General features: G+C 36.9%; 2 protein-coding genes across 2 annotated transcripts; both read right to left on the bottom strand.

Moving 5' to 3' along the window:
• Nucleotides 1–785: 785 nt before the first annotated feature.
• Nucleotides 786–7665, bottom strand: LOC111616140. Its single transcript, XM_023357568.1, has 6 exons — nucleotides 7351–7665; nucleotides 7110–7271; nucleotides 4568–4733; nucleotides 3196–3683; nucleotides 3064–3118; nucleotides 786–2266 (listed from the first exon to the last, which is right to left on the bottom strand). Exons 2-6 carry the CDS (start codon nucleotides 7266–7268, stop codon nucleotides 2208–2210), a joined length of 927 nt encoding a protein of 308 aa, XP_023213336.1. The 5' UTR covers nucleotides 7269–7271; nucleotides 7351–7665; the 3' UTR covers nucleotides 786–2207.
• Nucleotides 7666–10100: 2435 nt separating this feature from the next.
• On the bottom strand, nucleotides 10101–14769 carry LOC111616129. The gene is made up of 6 exons (XM_023357557.1): nucleotides 14336–14769; nucleotides 14095–14256; nucleotides 12505–12670; nucleotides 11131–11618; nucleotides 10999–11053; nucleotides 10101–10201 (listed from the first exon to the last, which is right to left on the bottom strand). Exons 2-6 carry the CDS (start codon nucleotides 14251–14253, stop codon nucleotides 10143–10145), a joined length of 927 nt encoding a protein of 308 aa, XP_023213325.1. The 5' UTR covers nucleotides 14254–14256; nucleotides 14336–14769; the 3' UTR covers nucleotides 10101–10142.
• Between the last annotated feature and the right edge of the window lie 3859 nt (nucleotides 14770–18628).

The following is an 18628-nucleotide window of genomic DNA, read 5'->3' as shown; positions in this document are numbered from 1 at the left end:
GTTTCCAAGACGGGAGAAGAGGTCAAATTTCCAAAATATTAAGCTACTTGGTTCATTAAGTTTCCTTTTGTTGTACTTGGTTTCTACCAATTGTATAATTTATTAACTATTATTAATGGTGTTACAAAGTGTGTGGAGTATTGGTAAGACGTTGCGATGCCTTTCCAACCGCGGGTGACAAGCGAGATGTAAATTGTGTTTGTTGACGGGGGCTTGAATTAGAACGTGCAAAACCTACAATAATTAACATCCGTACATTCAAAAAAACGTAAACTTTTTTTTGCATTTACCAAAGTATAGACGTTTCAAGGTCTCCGGAGTCCAAAAAATGTAAAATTTTCTTGACCGATCTCCATACTTTCCCTCCGTTATAGGAACTTTCACCGCAACACTTTTACTTTCTCTGGAAAGTAGAAGTGCAGCAGTGAAAGTTTCCGCAATCACTAAATCGGCAATACAAGTAAATAATCATAGAAAATAGACGAATAACAAGCGTATATGATGACTGGAACCAAAAAAAATATAGGGGAAATAATTACTACTTTCAGTAATTTCTAATAATTTTCCCATCTTCTGTACACGAGACTGGGAAATAATTACTAGATTCAATGTAAAATTACCCGAAATAATGGAAATACAGTGTAAGATTAAGAAAATGTAAAATAAATATGTATACAAAGAGTAAACACACTGACAAGATCCGTTAGTTTCCGTAGAAAATTTCTACACGCAATCTATTAGGCCGATATGTTTGTCTTTTTATGTCATACTCTTATACAAAAAACCAAATTTCAGTAACATTTTATTGGCTTTTTATAAGCATACAAAACAGAATCGTTGGTAAAATTATTAATTGATTAAAACTTCCATTGCAATTTTAATCATTTAGTAATTTTATAGCAATTTACGTACCATTTTCACACGTTTAACAATTAACATCATTTACATATTTAACATTTATTCGCTCAATTAATTAACATTTCGCACGAACATAATTATGGAACATTTTTCATATATTTTGAATATATATCATAATTTAAAAATACACAAATTTTAGATTAGAATTTCACGAAATTTTGTCAGTGAACTCCGTCGGAATGCGAGGATGAATCATTTGAGTGGAGATATTTATCACTTACTTTTCAGAACGAGTAACATAAAGCACAAAACACGATAACAGGCTTGTTGAATACTACATTATATCATTAAGGCATTTATCTACTGAAGAGCAACGGATAAAATCCCACTCAAATATCATCTTTGCATTCCGAAACAATTCATTAACAACGGTTTCGGGAAATTCTAACTATAAAGTAAAATTACACCAATTTTTGCCTTATTCGGCCACGAAACCGCCGACATTCCTTATTACTTTTGAACAAACTCGGCTCTAAACGATCCACGCAACGGTTACCGAGGATCTGCGGACGTTGCTCCGCAAAGGGGAATATCGGCGATTACGTGCGCCGAGAAAGAAGAAATTGGTGTTATTATACTTTATAATTCAATTACATTTCATAATTAAAATAATTTGTAAACACCGAGTGAGCGGTCGAAAACAGAACCGCACTCGTCTAAACGCCCCATGCCACATCCGAGGCGTTTAGGCCATTCCGTGTAGCCGAGCGTTGCTGGCTCTTAAGAGTCCACTAACTCTTGTGTTATAGGCACTTAGCACTCTCGTCAATTCTGTTTTCATTTGATCACTCTGTATACCAGCAAAGTGGAATAAAATTATAAACGTTTCGCACACTTAAATCTTGTAAAGTTGAGAAGTAATGGCGTAACCTGTGCCAGGATTTGGAAAATAAGGCAAATTTCTTTATACAGTTTGTAAAGATTGATAAAGGAATTTCTTATTTTCCAAACGTCATTCGTCCAATTTTTAGTTTTGTTTCTCTGAATCTGTATTTGATAAAGATGAATTTTGGGATTTGTCACTATCAAATACAGATTCGGAATTCAAAATAACATATATAATTTTTTAAAAATATTCCAAACTTAAAAGACTTTCTAACGAAATTATTGCCAAATCTTAAAAGAATTTAACTCATTTTTAACAGGTAACGAGTCGTAATAACCTACCATTCAATAATTATAGTTCTATACCCAAATTGAAACGGCATAAATTGTCTTTTGAATAATTAATTTTCTTTTAACTGTTCTGTGAAGTTCTCAACTGTTTCTCTCGGGTGGGAATGTCTCCTTCATTCTCTCGCATCCCGTGTTAGTTCTTCAAATAATTGCAATGTACTGAGGTCGGGACCTATTTAAAATAAAATAAAATTAATTCCATTTAATATAAAAGTAAACTATAACTAATTATTAAGAAATCTTAAATAATTTTAATTATATTGATTCCACTATTCGGCGCATCGCGTAAACACCATCGATACACCTTAGAAGAATTTCTGCCAACTTTATCGAGGAGACTAAAATGAAATTTTAACCCACGACCCAAAATATATTTACACTTTTAGGCTTGGAAAAACCTTGAAATGTGGAGAAGTTCAAAATAAATTCCTGGTTTTCTCTATGTATGAAAGTTAATGCGTGTGGATGGGTGAATTTAAACCTTAATAACTTCTGTTCCTCTTATCAAAAATATTTCAAAACTTACATAAAGATAAAAACCTTTCTGTAAGTTTTGAAATATTTTTTAAGTATTAAAGGAATTCATGCTATTAAGTTTTGGTGGTTAAAGGTCGGAGCGGTGGTCGGATAGATGAAGTCACGTATGGTATTTCGAGTGTGGTTTTACCATTATTACCATTATAATAGCTTTTATTAAAAAAAAACCCTTGTCTCTATTTTCGGAATTAACCTTCTTGTCATTTTATAATAATTAACAATATAAGAAGGTTTTAAAACAAAATCTCGTAACAGATGGCGACACACGCAATTTTTACTTTCTTGCCGGAAAAGTTACACAACTCGTTGCTACATTTTTGACATAAAATGTAACTTATATTTTATATTATTTTATAAATATAACATCTACGCGTTGTTAGAAGAAAATTAGCACGGGAAATTATTAAATTTTGCTAATGAAATGTAACTTACTGTCAAATTCCAGAAAGATGTTTACTTCATTTTCCCCTGACTGATTTTCCGGTCTCTGTATTAAGAAATAAACAATGAAATACACTGCGACAAACTCAAAGTTTATGGTAAAACTTAAATATTACCACTTACATTATCAGAGGTGATGCCATTTTCATAAAATGAACCAATATTGCCTGGATTATTCTCAGAAAGAAGAGGATCGTGCAATAATATATTATCATCTGTCAAGAGATCCGTCCGAAGATTATCTAAATCTTGCTCGCTTCCCGAACTCGTATCTGTTGAAAAATTCAACTGCTCTTCAATAAACTGCATTAAATCTAAATACATTTCCGAGTCTGAAGGCAGAGGAGATAAGCCATATTGCGTGTCGTTTGACGATGGCGAATTCAACAAATCTTCATTTTCGGACAATACAGACGAGCTTTCTGAACTACTAACTGAATTTACTGAATGGTCTGACCATTCATTTAGCTCATGAAATAAACTTCTTTCGTCCGGTTCGGGAAGTTGCTCGTATTCTCCCGTCGGAACGATTGATATTTCTTCTCCAGTCTGCAAGGAACTTTGTTGGTTTACACTTCTCTGCAGTTCTGCCAGTTCTTCCGTTTCAGTCACTAAAGTAAATAAATAATAATACGTAAACATTTGATCGTAATACATAAAATCAATTATAAAATTTTAAAAGTTAAACGTAAGAAATGATCTTGGACAAAATATCATCGATAAGTCTGATTTATTTGGAGATACCTGGACGATCCGCCGAAGGCAGATTCCTCCCGGGAGGACTTTTATGGGAAACTGTCTCCTAATTATTATAAATACGAAAATACTCAGAAAACTCCGCGTAGTCGGACCGTCGGACGGGCGCAAACCCGCGACCAACTACCAAGTGTTGGGTGGTTTTATCCACTGGGTCGGTGGTGGTCGTGTCATCCATACATTCAAGAAGTTCCTTTCAGTAAACTCTATTATATCGGCCTAAGCGTGGTCAGGTTTTACGAGATGGTAACGCAACCGGACTCTCTACATAAACTGCCCCTATTTAGATGTTAATTGTAATTTATATTATTATTTATTTTAAGTATTAACGTCAGTAATAATAATTATTTAATGTTTAATTTTAGATTAATATTATTATTTTATAATTCAATACGTCCGTCGCGGGTTGCAACGGACGTATTAAATACGACCATCCGGCCGACGATCTTACCCGCGGCTTATTTTAGGGATGGACCTTATATTACGAGAATCCCGAAAAATCGTGCTAGGGTTGAGTTCATAGATTAATTAATCGTACGGTAACACTCGTCCTATCGTTTCTAATCTAATTGTTATTCGACACTTTCAAAAAGCCCAAACGAAGAAATGCAATGGCATGAAAAGAAGACGTGACCGTGACACGATAACCAGCGCAGTTTTTGTTTTTATAAAATTACGGCCGAAACTATTCTTTTGCAGACATAAAATGATGTTAATAAACAGCCGATGAACAACTTACTTTCGTAATTTATCAGTTGATAAAGTCTATACTTCTTTTTCAACGGAGAGGGGATCTGTTTCACTTTTTCTTTTAATCTGTTCAACGCATTAATGAATCTTCCTCTGGAATTTGTATAGAAATTTCTCTCCGTTTTATCTTCCCGTTTGTTTAGTCTATCCCATTCCTGCAATTAAAGAAAAATGCATAAATATAATCCTTTTAAAATCGATGAATAAATATTCCTCTTTCTGGAAATTATAACCGAATGTCTTACGCGGCTCGCACTATCCATTTGAAGCGGAGGAATAGCCGAGCCTCTTCTATGAGGCTTATAGAATTGCGTTGTTCTCAAAATCAGTTCGATCGATTTTGATCGAACGTTGCCATTTTCCATTAATTACGACGAGAAATCCAAAAATGTACCGAGAGTCGACTTAAATGTAAAAAATAGGGATTGGTGGGTTTTCGAAAGACACGGGAGTTAAATTGACAATGTCCTTGCTTTCTGATGCCACTGAGCGAGCCTAATGGAATTTGGGCCTAGGGATCGGAATTAAACATAGTATCGCGTGCGCCTAAACGAAGGTAGGCGCAAAAAACGTCCAAAACACGAGAAGGAAACAATTAACGAGGATTACTTTGTTCTTCCGCGCTCAACGAGTGCGGGGATAGCTTCTTTCTTTCCGGCTTCACCTCAATTCTATCGCCACGTCCTAGTTGTTACGATTAATCATATATTAATTTAACCAGGTCCAAAGTAACGAATTTCATTTTGTAGAGGGTGGCTGGTACGTCAAATCTTTGTGTTTTAAACATTTTTATACTGTACTAATTATCATTATTCCTAAAATTACGTAGCTTAAATAAATAACCTTTATATCCTCGTTATATGTTTTGTTTTCGATTTTTATCAGTTTCCATGACATTTCTGTTTTTTCGTACGATTGTCAACAAAGTGGGCGACGTCGCGTGTCTTTTGTAAGTACGGTTTATGCATATTATTGATGCGTGTATACTAAATTACTCAGTTATGTATCGCGCGACCTTAAGAGTTCCTTCCGATTAAAAACGTTTCCCCTCCTCTACACTGTATAAAAAAATAATGGCAAGACCTACAATATTCGCTACATCCAATCCGCTGCAATAATCGATAAAACGTTTGTTTACGACTTTCGTAGAACTTTCGGCACGGGTTTTTTTTTCTTAGTGCAGGTTATTGAAATCTTCTTTAAAATTGTGTGACAATTATTCGGACCGAAATAAAATGTGTCATTGAAATTTACACCTCTGCTCCCACAGTTTCGTCCTTAAGGGGTCAAATTGATACATCTCTTAGAAGAGAAGTCGACACCGTCACACGTTGGCCACGTTGATAAAATACGCCGAGGAAGTAAATCTGTTGTGCCATCTACCGTTATAAAGTCGCATACTTTAAAAGCGAAATAATTACCAGGTATTACTGTAAATTACACGTGCGAGAATACGGGCGAAGGGAATGAGCCCTTTTTGTCTTTGGGATGGTTTTTTTTCTAGTGGCGAAAGGGTTGGGAAAGTCGACGGGTGTCCGTGTTTTGGAGTGACGGGAGACAAGTTTTTAACAGACAATAAGACTTTATTATATAACTAAACCTAAGATTAGATGCGGTTTAAATGAGGTTACATATACACTCCTACGGACTGGATTGACAAAAGTTTCTAATCAGCCGGTACACTGACCTAATGACCTTGCTCCGTCGCTACTTCCGCTCAGAGTTTACAATAATCTATAGATAACTCAATATTCGTTGGTCAAATTATTCGATAGATGACGTTCGTTCCATGGGGGAGAGAAGAATTCGAAGAGGACTGGCGATTGTATGGCGGGTCTTCTTATAGTTGACTCGCACGGGACAGTCCGTTGGCGGAGGTCCGCCGAACTTGGCACCTAGTCGTCGATTACTCCGGGCACTAATTAATCTATTCGTCTTCCTTCGAACTTCGTACGGGACGACCTTCCGGAACTTCGGTGTCTTCACCTTTTACGCTCGATGCTTGGGAAAATGATCGCGCGATCGACTATTGACAGGTCGAAGGTTCATTCCCAGGTGCGGGCATAGGTTTCTTCCGATGACGTTTAATAGCAGCAGTCCCTCTTTCACAATAATGTTTTCCTTTTGCCACCTTGTTGTCAAAATTCCTCTCCGTTTGTTTAGAGAGAACGTCATCCGATCCCTTCTATAGCGATGTTGCTTTTCCTAACAATCGCGTTAAGAAATTAAATTACATAGTCGTAATTTTGCGCGAAATTCGCTCATTCCTACGCTCGGGCCCGTTGATAGGCCCGCGGGCTCACACACGTATGTATAAGTCCATATGAAAACATATAAATAACCAAAAAACGTGCAGTATTTTATAGAAACTTATCATGGCTTTTAGCGCTGGATCGAATGTCCAATTGGGTGCCAAAAGCGCACGAGATGGATATATCGCTTTTCATTTCTACACTGTTTAGTTGCGCGGAAACGGATAAACAACGGTTAAATAACCCGTTAGTTTTAAAGTAAACACCAGAAACACTTACCACAAACACCCGACAGTCTTCCTCCGACCATTCGCCGCTACGTTTATGACAGACGGAAACTTTAAATATTCTGTTTTTTTCGTCGTCCCACTTGAGAAGTTTCCCAAATCTTCCACTTTGTAGCGACGGTATAATAAAATCTTCTATTAGATACACCATCTCCTACCAATGCATTAAATTTCTGTTACACATCTCCGGGTAAAAAAATTAATTATTTTCGAAGAAATGAGCAAAAACTTACGTTTTTCTTCGCTTAAATCGAGCAAAATCGCCTCCGAATAGCGTTATAAATGCCGTTACAAACACGGGGCCGACGACGGTTCTACTTTTTATACCTCTACCGGGAAAATCCCGTCGCGCTTGCGTATAGACGTCTTCCTCTCTGTGACATCATAATATATCGTCCCGCGCTTGCGCTTCGATGGTATTTTTAATCCGGGGAGTCCCCCGATAGAAATGTTAGAAAGCGTATATATTTTTTTAAAGAAAATAAACCGATATTAAACGCTTAACAATGCACCTTCCCTATTAAATGCGTATAAATTATTGTGGAAATAATCAATTTATTGTTTGTTTTAATATAATAATTTATTACAGACGAATTAATTCCTAAGTATATAGAAGCTTACGCGGTGTTTAATGTAATTTCTAACGAGTATACTATGATTAGTGTTGTTTAACGCGGGTCGCACTGCCGAGTTAAACGCTTTGCAATAGAGATAATAGGCAAAAGGCTATGTTACAAAATGTGTGAAGATCAATAAACGTGTGAAGATCATTTGGCAGGCAACATGAGTTTTTCTAATTTTTTTTTTAAATTTTAACTACGAAAGTAATCGTAAGAAAGAGGCGTTAGTGGGGTGTTTTTAATCGTACCCATCACGAATTACGCCAGGCCTGGCAATAAAGCCTGGTACTCACATACCGTCGTCCGTTTCCCTCGTCTTTCCGTGTCGTGTGTACTCAGATGCGAAAGTTACCCTATAATTGAAACTCGCCATCTGCCAGCAGTAAATATAAACAAACTACAACAGTAGGTAGGCCACGTGCCAGTAGTCGAAAACGATGTCTACCCAGATTGCTTCGTTATTGTTATATTGTTAGAGGGCCGGGTGGTGAGGGAGGGGTTCTGTAAATTCGGGACTAGACTCGCCGGACATTCTTTATTTTAGCATTTATTGAAACGAGAAAGGACGCACTTTGTCTTTCGTATTCGCTTCTCGGGTCTGCCCTTTATGGTGGCTGCAGTAAACTTTCGCACGGGCCTATCCTTATTTATAAATATAGGCTATATCCTCACCCTGCCGATCCTATTGCGGATGGTCGAACCTACGATGGGCACGAGTAAATATATACACAGTATAGATCTTTATTACTTTCTGAAAGCACAAATTTCCTACATATTAGATAATGTATTTATTATATTCGAAAGTGTAGAAATGTCTTATATTATATTAAATTAGACAATTTATGAAATAAGTTAGTGTAATACGGAAGCGAAGGTCGTACTGTACAATACAGGGAATCTAGAAACAACGGACATTAGTAAAAAAACAAAAACAACAAAAAAATGACCGTTGGATTGGACCGATGGAACAAGTGATGCCACCCGAGAAAACTTTTTTTTTTGGCAAACTGACCCCTATTAAGGTGTCGTAGACCCGACGAAGAGCGAATCCGTGACCAAACTGTTGCGTGGTTTTATTCAGTCGGTCACTGACGAGACAGAATGGCCGTTGTTTGCAGCTTTATTGTAGATTTTTTTTAAAATTCTTATAATAAATAATTTTCTATCCTGTATATTCTTTTTACGGAATAAAACCCGAGTTACACGAAACAATAGAAATTTATTACACCCGTTAAAAATAAAAGCGTGAGAAAAAAGAAAAAATCATTTACTTTACTGGACATTTAACCCCCGTTCTGCAAAATCTGACGTAATATAATACGAATTAAACTTTTTACTNTTCAGAACGAGTAACATAAAGCACAAAACACGATAACAGGCTTGTTGAATACTACATTATATCATTAAGGCATTTATCTACTGAAGAGCAACGGATAAAATCCCACTCAAATATCATCTTTGCATTCCGAAACAATTCATTAACAACGGTTTCGGGAAATTCTAACTATAAAGTAAAATTACACCAATTTTTGCCTTATTCGACCACGAAACCGCCGACATTCCTAATTACTTTTGAACAAACTCGGCTCTAAACGATCCACGCAACGGTTACCGAGGATCTGCGGACGTTGCTCCGCAAAGGGGAATATCGGCGATTACGTGCGCCGAGAAAGAAGAAATTGGTGTTATTATACTTTATAATTCAATTACATTTCATAATTAAAATAATTTGTAAACACCGAGTGAGCGGTCGAAAACAGAACCGCACTCGTCTAAACGCCCCATGCCACATCCGAGGCGTTTAGGCCATTCCGTGTAGCCGAGCGTTGCTGGCTCTTAAGAGTCCACTAACTCTTGTGTTATAGGCACTTAGCACTCTCGTCAATTCTGTTTTCATTTGATCACTCTGTATACCAGCAAAGTGGAATAAAATTATAAACGTTTCGCACACTTAAATCTTGTAAAGTTGAGAAGTAATGGCGTAACCTGTGCCAGGATTTGGAAAATAAGGCAAATTTCTTTATACAGTTTGTAAAGATTGATAAAGGAATTTCTTATTTTCCAAACGTCATTCGTCCAATTTTTAGTTTTGTTTCTCTGAATCTGTATTTGATAAAGATGAATTTTGGGATTTGTCACTATCAAATACAGATTCGGAATTCAAAATAACATATATAATTTTTTAAAAATATTCCAAACTTAAAAGACTTTCTAACGAAATTATTGCCAAATCTTAAAAGAATTTAACTCATTTTTAACAGGTAACGAGTCGTAATAACCTACCATTCAATAATTATAGTTCTATACCCAAATTGAAACGGCATAAATTGTCTTTTGAATAATTAATTTTCTTTTAACTGTTCTGTGAAGTTCTCAACTGTTTCTCTCGGGTGGGAATGTCTCCTTCATTCTCTCGCATCCCGTGTTAGTTCTTCAAATAATTGCAATGTACTGAGGTCGGGACCTATTTAAAATAAAATAAAATTAATTCCATTTAATATAAAAGTAAACTATAACTAATTATTAAGAAATCTTAAATAATTTTAATTATATTGATTCCACTATTCGGCGCATCGCGTAAACACCATCGATACACCTTAGAAGAATTTCTGCCAACTTTATCGAGGAGACTAAAATGAAATTTTAACCCACGACCCAAAATATATTTACACTTTTAGGCTTGGAAAAACCTTGAAATGTGGAGAAGTTCAAAATAAATTCCTGGTTTTCTCTATGTATGAAAGTTAATGCGTGTGGATGGGTGAATTTAAACCTTAATAACTTCTGTTCCTCTTATCAAAAATATTTCAAAACTTACATAAAGATAAAAACCTTTCTGTAAGTTTTGAAATATTTTTTAAGTATTAAAGGAATTCATGCTATTAAGTTTTGGTGGTTAAAGGTCGGAGCGGTGGTCGGATAGATGAAGTCACGTATGGTATTTCGAGTGTGGTTTTACCATTATTACCATTATAATAGCTTTTATTAAAAAAAAACCCTTGTCTCTATTTTCGGAATTAACCTTCTTGTCATTTTATAATAATTAACAATATAAGAAGGTTTTAAAACAAAATCTCGTAACAGATGGCGACACACGCAATTTTTACTTTCTTGCCGGAAAAGTTACACAACTCGTTGCTACATTTTTGACATAAAATGTAACTTATATTTTATATTATTTTATAAATATAACATCTACGCGTTGTTAGAAGAAAATTAGCACGGGAAATTATTAAATTTTGCTAATGAAATGTAACTTACTGTCAAATTCCAGAAAGATGTTTACTTCATTTTCCCCTGACTGATTTTCCGGTCTCTGTATTAAGAAATAAACAATGAAATACACTGCGACAAACTCAAAGTTTATGGTAAAACTTAAATATTACCACTTACATTATCAGAGGTGATGCCATTTTCATAAAATGAACCAATATTGCCTGGATTATTCTCAGAAAGAAGAGGATCGTGCAATAATATATTATCATCTGTCAAGAGATCCGTCCGAAGATTATCTAAATCTTGCTCGCTTCCCGAACTCGTATCTGTTGAAAAATTCAACTGCTCTTCAATAAACTGCATTAAATCTAAATACATTTCCGAGTCTGAAGGCAGAGGAGATAAGCCATATTGCGTGTCGTTTGACGATGGCGAATTCAACAAATCTTCATTTTCGGACAATACAGACGAGCTTTCTGAACTACTAACTGAATTTACTGAATGGTCTGACCATTCATTTAGCTCATGAAATAAACTTCTTTCGTCCGGTTCGGGAAGTTGCTCGTATTCTCCCGTCGGAACGATTGATATTTCTTCTCCAGTCTGCAAGGAACTTTGTTGGTTTACACTTCTCTGCAGTTCTGCCAGTTCTTCCGTTTCAGTCACTAAAGTAAATAAATAATAATACGTAAACATTTGATCGTAATACATAAAATCAATTATAAAATTTTAAAAGTTAAACGTAAGAAATGATCTTGGACAAAATATCATCGATAAGTCTGATTTATTTGGAGATACCTGGACGATCCGCCGAAGGCAGATTCCTCCCGGGAGGACTTTTATGGGAAACTGTCTCCTAATTATTATAAATACGAAAATACTCAGAAAACTCCGCGTAGTCGGACCGTCGGACGGGCGCAAACCCGCGACCAACTACCAAGTGTTGGGTGGTTTTATCCACTGGGTCGGTGGTGGTCGTGTCATCCATACATTCAAGAAGTTCCTTTCAGTAAACTCTATTATATCGGCCTAAGCGTGGTCAGGTTTTACGAGATGGTAACGCAACCGGACTCTCTACATAAAGTGCCCCTATTTAGATGTTAATTGTAATTTATATTATTATTTATTTTAAGTATTAATGTCAGTAATAATAATTATTTAATGTTTAATTATATATTAATATTATTACTTTATAATTGAATACGTCCGTCGTGAGTCGCAACGGACGTATTAAATACGACCATCCGGCCGACGATCTTACCCGCGGCTTATTTTAGGGGTGGACCTTATATTACGAGAATCCCGAAAAATCACTCTAGGGTTGAGTTCATAGGTTAATTAATCGTACGGTAACACTCGTCATGTCGTTTCTAATCTAATGGATATTCGACACTTTCAAAAAGCCCAAAAGAAGAAATGCAATGACATCGAAGAAAGAGTTAACCGTGACACGATAACCAGCGCAGTTTTTCAGTTTTTACAAAATTACGGCCGAAACTATTCTTTTGCAGACATAAAAGAACGTTAATAAATAGCCGATGAACAACTTACTTTCGTAATTTATCAGTTGATAAAGTCTGTACTTCTTCTTCAATGGAGACGGCATCTGTTTCACTTTTTCCTTTAATCTGTTCAATGCATTGATGAATCTTCCTCTGGAATTTGTATAAAAATTTTTTTCCGTTTTGTCTTCCCTTTTGTTTAGTCTATCCCACTCCTGCAATTAAAGAAAAATACATAAATATAATCCTCTATATCCTTATAATCCATAAATAACCTTTATATCCTCGTTGTATCTTTTCGATTTTTATCAGTTTCCGTGACATTTCTGTTTTCCCGTCCGATTGTCAACAAATGGCGACGTCGCGTGTCTTTTGTAAGTACGGTTTATGCATATTATCGATGCGTGTACACTAAATTACTCACTTATGTATCGCGCGACCTTGAGATTTCCTTCCGATTAAAAATGTTTCCCTTCCTCTACACTGTATAAAAAAATAATGGCAAGAACTACAATATTCACTACATCGAATCCGCTGCATTAATCGATAAAACGTTTGTTTACGACTTTCGTAGAAAATCAAACTTGGCGCGGGTTTTTCTTACTACAGGTTATTGAGATCTTTAAAAATATACTGACAATTACCCGGACCAGAATAAAATATGTCATTGAAATTTACATCTCTGCTCCCACAGTTTCAATTTGATTTAAATAAATTATCCATATCTATATCTATGTCTATATCTATACTACTATATAAAGATACAACGTATTTTTCGTTTGTGACCACTAATGGTGCAAACTACCGTACCGATCGTTACTAAATTTTAACCGTAGCATCTTAACCATCCCCGGAATGTTTACCACTAATCAAACCTACGGATTTTTTATTAATTAAATAAAACTGCAACGGATTTTTGTCTGTCTATTTATCTCCCCCTTCGCTAGATGGCGACACGCGAATTAGTATTTTCTTCTATAAAGGTACGCGTACCCCCGGTCGAGAACCGCCGGTCTATAAGAAAAGTCTATTATCGAAGTTTACTATTACGTTTGAAGAACCGACATTAAATTATAATTAGTTAATTAGCAAAATCTTCGAGGAATTAAAAAAGTGACGTCGTCAGGCTAGATGCCAGTACGCGTACTTACGGAGGATTTCGAACGGTAATAATGCCGAGAGCCGCGAGAGAACGAATAGGAAGAAAAAGTTCTAGAGCCGTTATCGTTCATAATCGTAGACGATATAAAGTAGTATTTAATACATTAATCTCCTAGAAGCGGACACCGTCACACGTTAGCCACGTTGATAAACTACGCCAAATAAATACTTCCGTTGTGCCATCTACCGTTATAAAATCGCATACTTTGGAAGCGAAATAATTACCAGATTACGCATCTGTACTAACTTACGCGTATCTATAAGTCTATACGAAAATATATAAATAACCACGAAGCGTGCAGTATTTTATAGAAACTTATCATGGCTTTTAAGCGCTGGATCGAATGTCCAATTGGGTGGCAAAAGCGCACGAGATGGATATATCGCTTTTCATTTCTGCACTGTTTAGTTGAGCGGAAACGGATAAATAACGGTTAAATAACCCGTTAGTTTTAAAGTAAACACCAGAAACACTTACCACAAACACCCGACAGTCCTCCTCCGACCATTCGCCGCTACGTTTATGACAGACGGAAACTTTAAATATTCTGTTTTTTTCGTCGTCCCACTTGAGAAGTTTCCCAAATCTTCCACTTTGTAGCGACGGTATAATAAAATCTTCTATTAGATACACCATCTCCTACCAATGCATTAAATTTCTGTTACGCATCTCCGGGAAAGAAAATTAATTAATTTCGAAGAAGTGAGCAAAAACTTACGTTTTTCTTTGCTTAAATCGAGTAAAATCACCTCCGAATAGTGTTATAAAACACCGTACCGACGACGGTTCTGCTTTTTATACCTCTACTGGGAAAATCCCGACGCGCTTGCGTATAGACGTCTTCCTCTCTGTGACATCATAATATATCGTCCCGCGCTTGCGCTTCGATGGTATTTTTAATCCGGGGAGTCCCCCGATAGAAATGTTAGAAAGCGTATATATTTTTTTAAAGAAAATAAACCGATATTAAACGCTTAACAATGCACCTTCCCTATTAAATGTGTATAGATTATTGTGGAAATAATCAATTTATTGTTTGTTTTAATTTAATAATTTATTACAGATGAATTAATTCCTAAGTATATAGAAGCTTACGCGGTGTTTAATGTAATTTCTAACGAGTATACTATGATTAGTGTTGTTTAACGCGGGTCGCACTGCCGAGTTAAACGCTTTGCAATAGAGATAATAGGCAAAAGGCTATGTTACAAAATGTGTGAAGATCAATAAACGTGTGAAGATCATTTGGCAGGCAACATGAGTTTTTCTAATTTTTTTTTTAAATTTTAACTACGAAAGTAATCGTAAGAAAGAGGCGTTAGTGGGGTGTTTTTAATCGTACCCATCACGAATTACGCCAGGCCTGGCAATAAAGCCTGGTACTCACATACCGTCGTCCGTTTCCCTCGTCTTTCCGTGTCGTGTGTACTCAGATGCGAAAGTTACCCTATAATTGAAACTCGCCATCTGCCAGCAGTAAATATAAACAAACTACAACAGTAGGTAGGCCACGTGCCAGTAGTCGAAAACGATGTCTACCCAGATTGCTTCGTTATTGTTATATTGTTAGAGGGCCGGGTGGTGAGGGAGGGGTTCTGTAAATTCGGGACTAGACTCGCCGGACATTCTTTATTTTAGCATTTATTGAAACGAGAAAGGACGCACTTTGTCTTTCGTATTCGCTTCTCGGGTCTGCCCTTTATGGTGGCTGCAGTAAACTTTCGCACGGGCCTATCCTTATTTATAAATATAGGCTATATCCTCACCCTGCCGATCCTATTGCGGATGGTCGAACCTACGATGGGCACGAGTAAATATATACACAGTATAGATCTTTATTACTTTCTGAAAGCACAAATTTCCTACATATTAGATAATGTATTTATTATATTCGAAAGTGTAGAAATGTCTTATATTATATTAAATTAGACAATTTATGAAATAAGTTAGTGTAATACGGAAGCGAAGGTCGTACTGTACAATACAGGGAATCTAGAAACAACGGGCATTAGTAAAAAAACAAAAACAACAAAAAAATGACCGTTGGATTGGACCGATGGAACAAGTGATGCCACCCGAGAAAACTTTTTTTTTTGGCAAACTGACCCCTATTAAGGTGTCGTAGACCCGACGAAGAGCGAATCCGTGACCAAACTGTTGCGTGGTTTTATTCAGTCGGTCACTGACGAGACAGAATGGCCGTTGTTTGCAGCTTTATTGTAGATTTTTTTTAAAATTCTTATAATAAATAATTTTCTATCCTGTATATTCTTTTTACGGAATAAAACCCGAGTTACACGAAACAATAGAAATTTATTACACCCGTTAAAAATAAAAGGGTGAGAAAAAAGAAAAATTCATTTACTTTACTGGACATTTAACCCCCGTTCTGCAAAATCTGACGTAATATAATACGAATTAAACTTTTTACTGGTATAAAAACTCTATCCGATTATAGACGTTTATTAATTCCTAGAAAATATTGCGACAGATCGCCTAATAACAGTTTTATCCATCCCTATCAACCCAACTCTTTGTTACATATTGATAACGGGCAAATGATATCTTTGATTCTTATTACACTTAAAGTGTCGATGTACATATTACGTATATTTTTTATTTCTGCTGCATTGTAGACAGTAAGAGGGCTTTTCTTCACCAAGATGTGTGAAACGTATTAATTAATACGTTGGAAACTCGCATTTGTTGAAATTTTGAAGGTGTTCTAGTCAACGTATATCTAGTAAACAGTAGCCCACGATTGACTAAACACCACCAAACGCTGATAATTGATCGGATTCGGATTGATCGTTCGACGATTTAGTTTTCTTTGCGTGTCTAATACCAAAATATGGGCCGATTTCCCGTAGAAAAGTCCTCCCGCCAGGCACTTCACCTTGACGGATTGCTCGTGTGGCGCCTTGCTGCGTCAAACCGACCCAATTTGGGTTTTGTAGTAAGCAAACGCTGAAATAGCGTTTTCTGGGGCAATCCCTAATCACCACGCTGCAGGGCTGTCGGAATCCGACCTGGGGGTCGTCGGATGGATACGAAAGCTTTTTCGAGTGGGGAGCGCTAGGGCGAGTCGTCCTTTTGACTTAATAAGACGGGTTAACGGATTAACAAATACACAAAGCATTTATTTAACCGCTAAATCTTAAAGTACAGGAATATAAACAATGCTAAATATGGTTAAATGCGGTTAAACGCGGATAAAATATAGACTCTTAACAAAAGGACAGCGACCTATCTATTCTCTATGTGGCGTGTCTAAGTTCTATATCGCGGAGAGAGTTTACAGAGTTTTCTAGCCCCAAAATACTTCTCAGTCGTAATGGAGAGGTGTATGCCACGATCGTTCGAGTATGGAAGCTGTGAAAGTCCTAGATGTCTTCTACCGTTGTCTTCGCGGTACCGGGACACCAAAATGGACACGACAACCGAAACAACTTCCTTTTTCGATCGCCCCGAGCTTCCGGTGGCTGTCTCTTTTATACGATTGTCGTGAGAAATGAGTCACTCGATCGTCCGTTGTTTAGATGACTTTCATTCTTTGCAGAGTCGTTGCGTAAAGGACTGCCTTCGTTCGCAACTGTGTCAACTTTCCCACCTGATTGTTGACTTTACAGGCGACATCCGATCCGATTCCCCGCGAGGAAAGTTTAGTCCAGAAAGAGAAGAAATGGAAAGTATGCTTAGGAAAATGAAGATGGGGAAAGCAGTAGGCACTGACCAGATTCCGGTTGAGGCTTGGAGAGGTTTGGATAAGGAGGGAATTGATACCTTATAAAGAAACTCTGGCATACACACACGGTGTTCATAGATCTAGAAAAAGCGTATGATAGGGTACCGAGGCAAGAGATATGGAGATATTTGAGGGAAAAGAGTGTTCCGGAGAAATATGTTAGGCTCGTCAAGAAAATGTACGAGGGAGCAATGTGGGCACTACAGAAGGGTTCTTCGTTAATGTTGGTTTACATCGGGAATCGGCCCTTAACCCTTATTTGTTTGACCCGATAATAGACGTGTTGATGTGCGAGGTGAAGTGTGAGGCTCCGTGGAGTACGCCGTTGGCGGACGATATTGTGTCGTGCGAACTTTCCCAAACCAAGGCTGAGAAGAAACTGGAAGATTGGAGGAAAGTTTTGGAAGAAAGGGGCACGAAGACTAGCAGAACTAAAACAGCTTATATGACTCCGAATGGTAAAGAGGAGTGTAATATTGAAAACAAAAATGTGCGTTCCCTTTTGTTCTGAGTTTTAAATATCTCGGGACATTTGTCGAGATGGGAGGAGGATTGAACTCGGAGATGCAGCATAGAATTCAATGTGGATAGACGAACTGGAGGAAACTGAGCGGTGTGTTATGCGCAGGGCTGTGTAGTCGCGTAAAAATCTACCGACTCCGACTCCGGCCAGGGGCAGACTTGTTGCCGAAAGAGACCCGGAAATTCTGACGTCATCACGTGATCTCAGAATAAAAGATACAATAAATAGAGTTTTAATAAAGATACACCATACAAACATTTTATTCCAAAGTTAAAAGACTTCTCTAAGTACTATATAAATATGTATTCGATAATTTTTACTTTTCGGCTGTTATAGGCTATATAACAGAAGAAAAGTGTAGCGCTGGGTCAAAAAATGATCCCTCCCAAACTTTTACATTTTTGGACTCAAGACATCTCGAAATTTCGAGATATGCAAAATATTCCAGGTTTATTTTCTATACGTGTGGATGTTAGACTTTGTGTGTGTGGCACGATTTTGTTCACCCTGTTTGAAGCCTAATAATTCTGTGGTCAGAGTGGTGAGAATCAGAGTCAGATCGTTTAACACAGGAGTTAGTTATTTAAGTCAAAGTGGTTGAACTAAATCGTGTCCCCATACACATTCTAATATCTTCTTAATGGGTTTTACTGTACTATTGTAAGGTTGCCGACTTTAAGGGGAGTACAGTTTATCCCGCGTCAGAATGAGCCTAAGGAAAACCGCGTATGGAAAACCCGTTT

The sequence above is a fragment of the Centruroides sculpturatus genome, unplaced genomic scaffold (genome assembly GCF_000671375.1).
Source record: "Centruroides sculpturatus isolate CEXI.00-Female unplaced genomic scaffold, Cexi_2.0 scaffold55, whole genome shotgun sequence".
In the NCBI taxonomy this organism is placed as follows: domain Eukaryota; kingdom Metazoa; phylum Arthropoda; class Arachnida; order Scorpiones; family Buthidae; genus Centruroides; species Centruroides sculpturatus.
The sequence above is the reverse complement of the archived record's forward strand: the minus strand, read 5'-3'. Positions and strand labels throughout refer to the sequence as shown.

Bases quoted from the DNA above. Each gene is read 5' to 3' on its own strand.
- LOC111616140 (XM_023357568.1), bottom strand. From the start codon at position 7,268: ATGGTGTATCTAATAGAAGATTTTATTATACCGTCGCTACAAAGTGGA. The intron at 3,684-4,567 runs GTAAGTTGTTCA...TATTTACTTTAG, and splicing joins TCAACTGATAAATTACGAAA to TGACTGAAACGGAAGAACTG. The intron at 3,119-3,195 runs GTAAGTGGTAAT...TTCTTAATACAG, and splicing joins ATGGCATCACCTCTGATAAT to AGACCGGAAAATCAGTCAGG.
- LOC111616129 (XM_023357557.1), bottom strand. From the start codon at position 14,253: ATGGTGTATCTAATAGAAGATTTTATTATACCGTCGCTACAAAGTGGA. The intron at 11,619-12,504 runs GTAAGTTGTTCA...TATTTACTTTAG, and splicing joins TCAACTGATAAATTACGAAA to TGACTGAAACGGAAGAACTG. The intron at 10,202-10,998 runs GTAAGTTACATT...TATTTTAAATAG, and splicing joins CATCTTTCTGGAATTTGACA to GTCCCGACCTCAGTACATTG.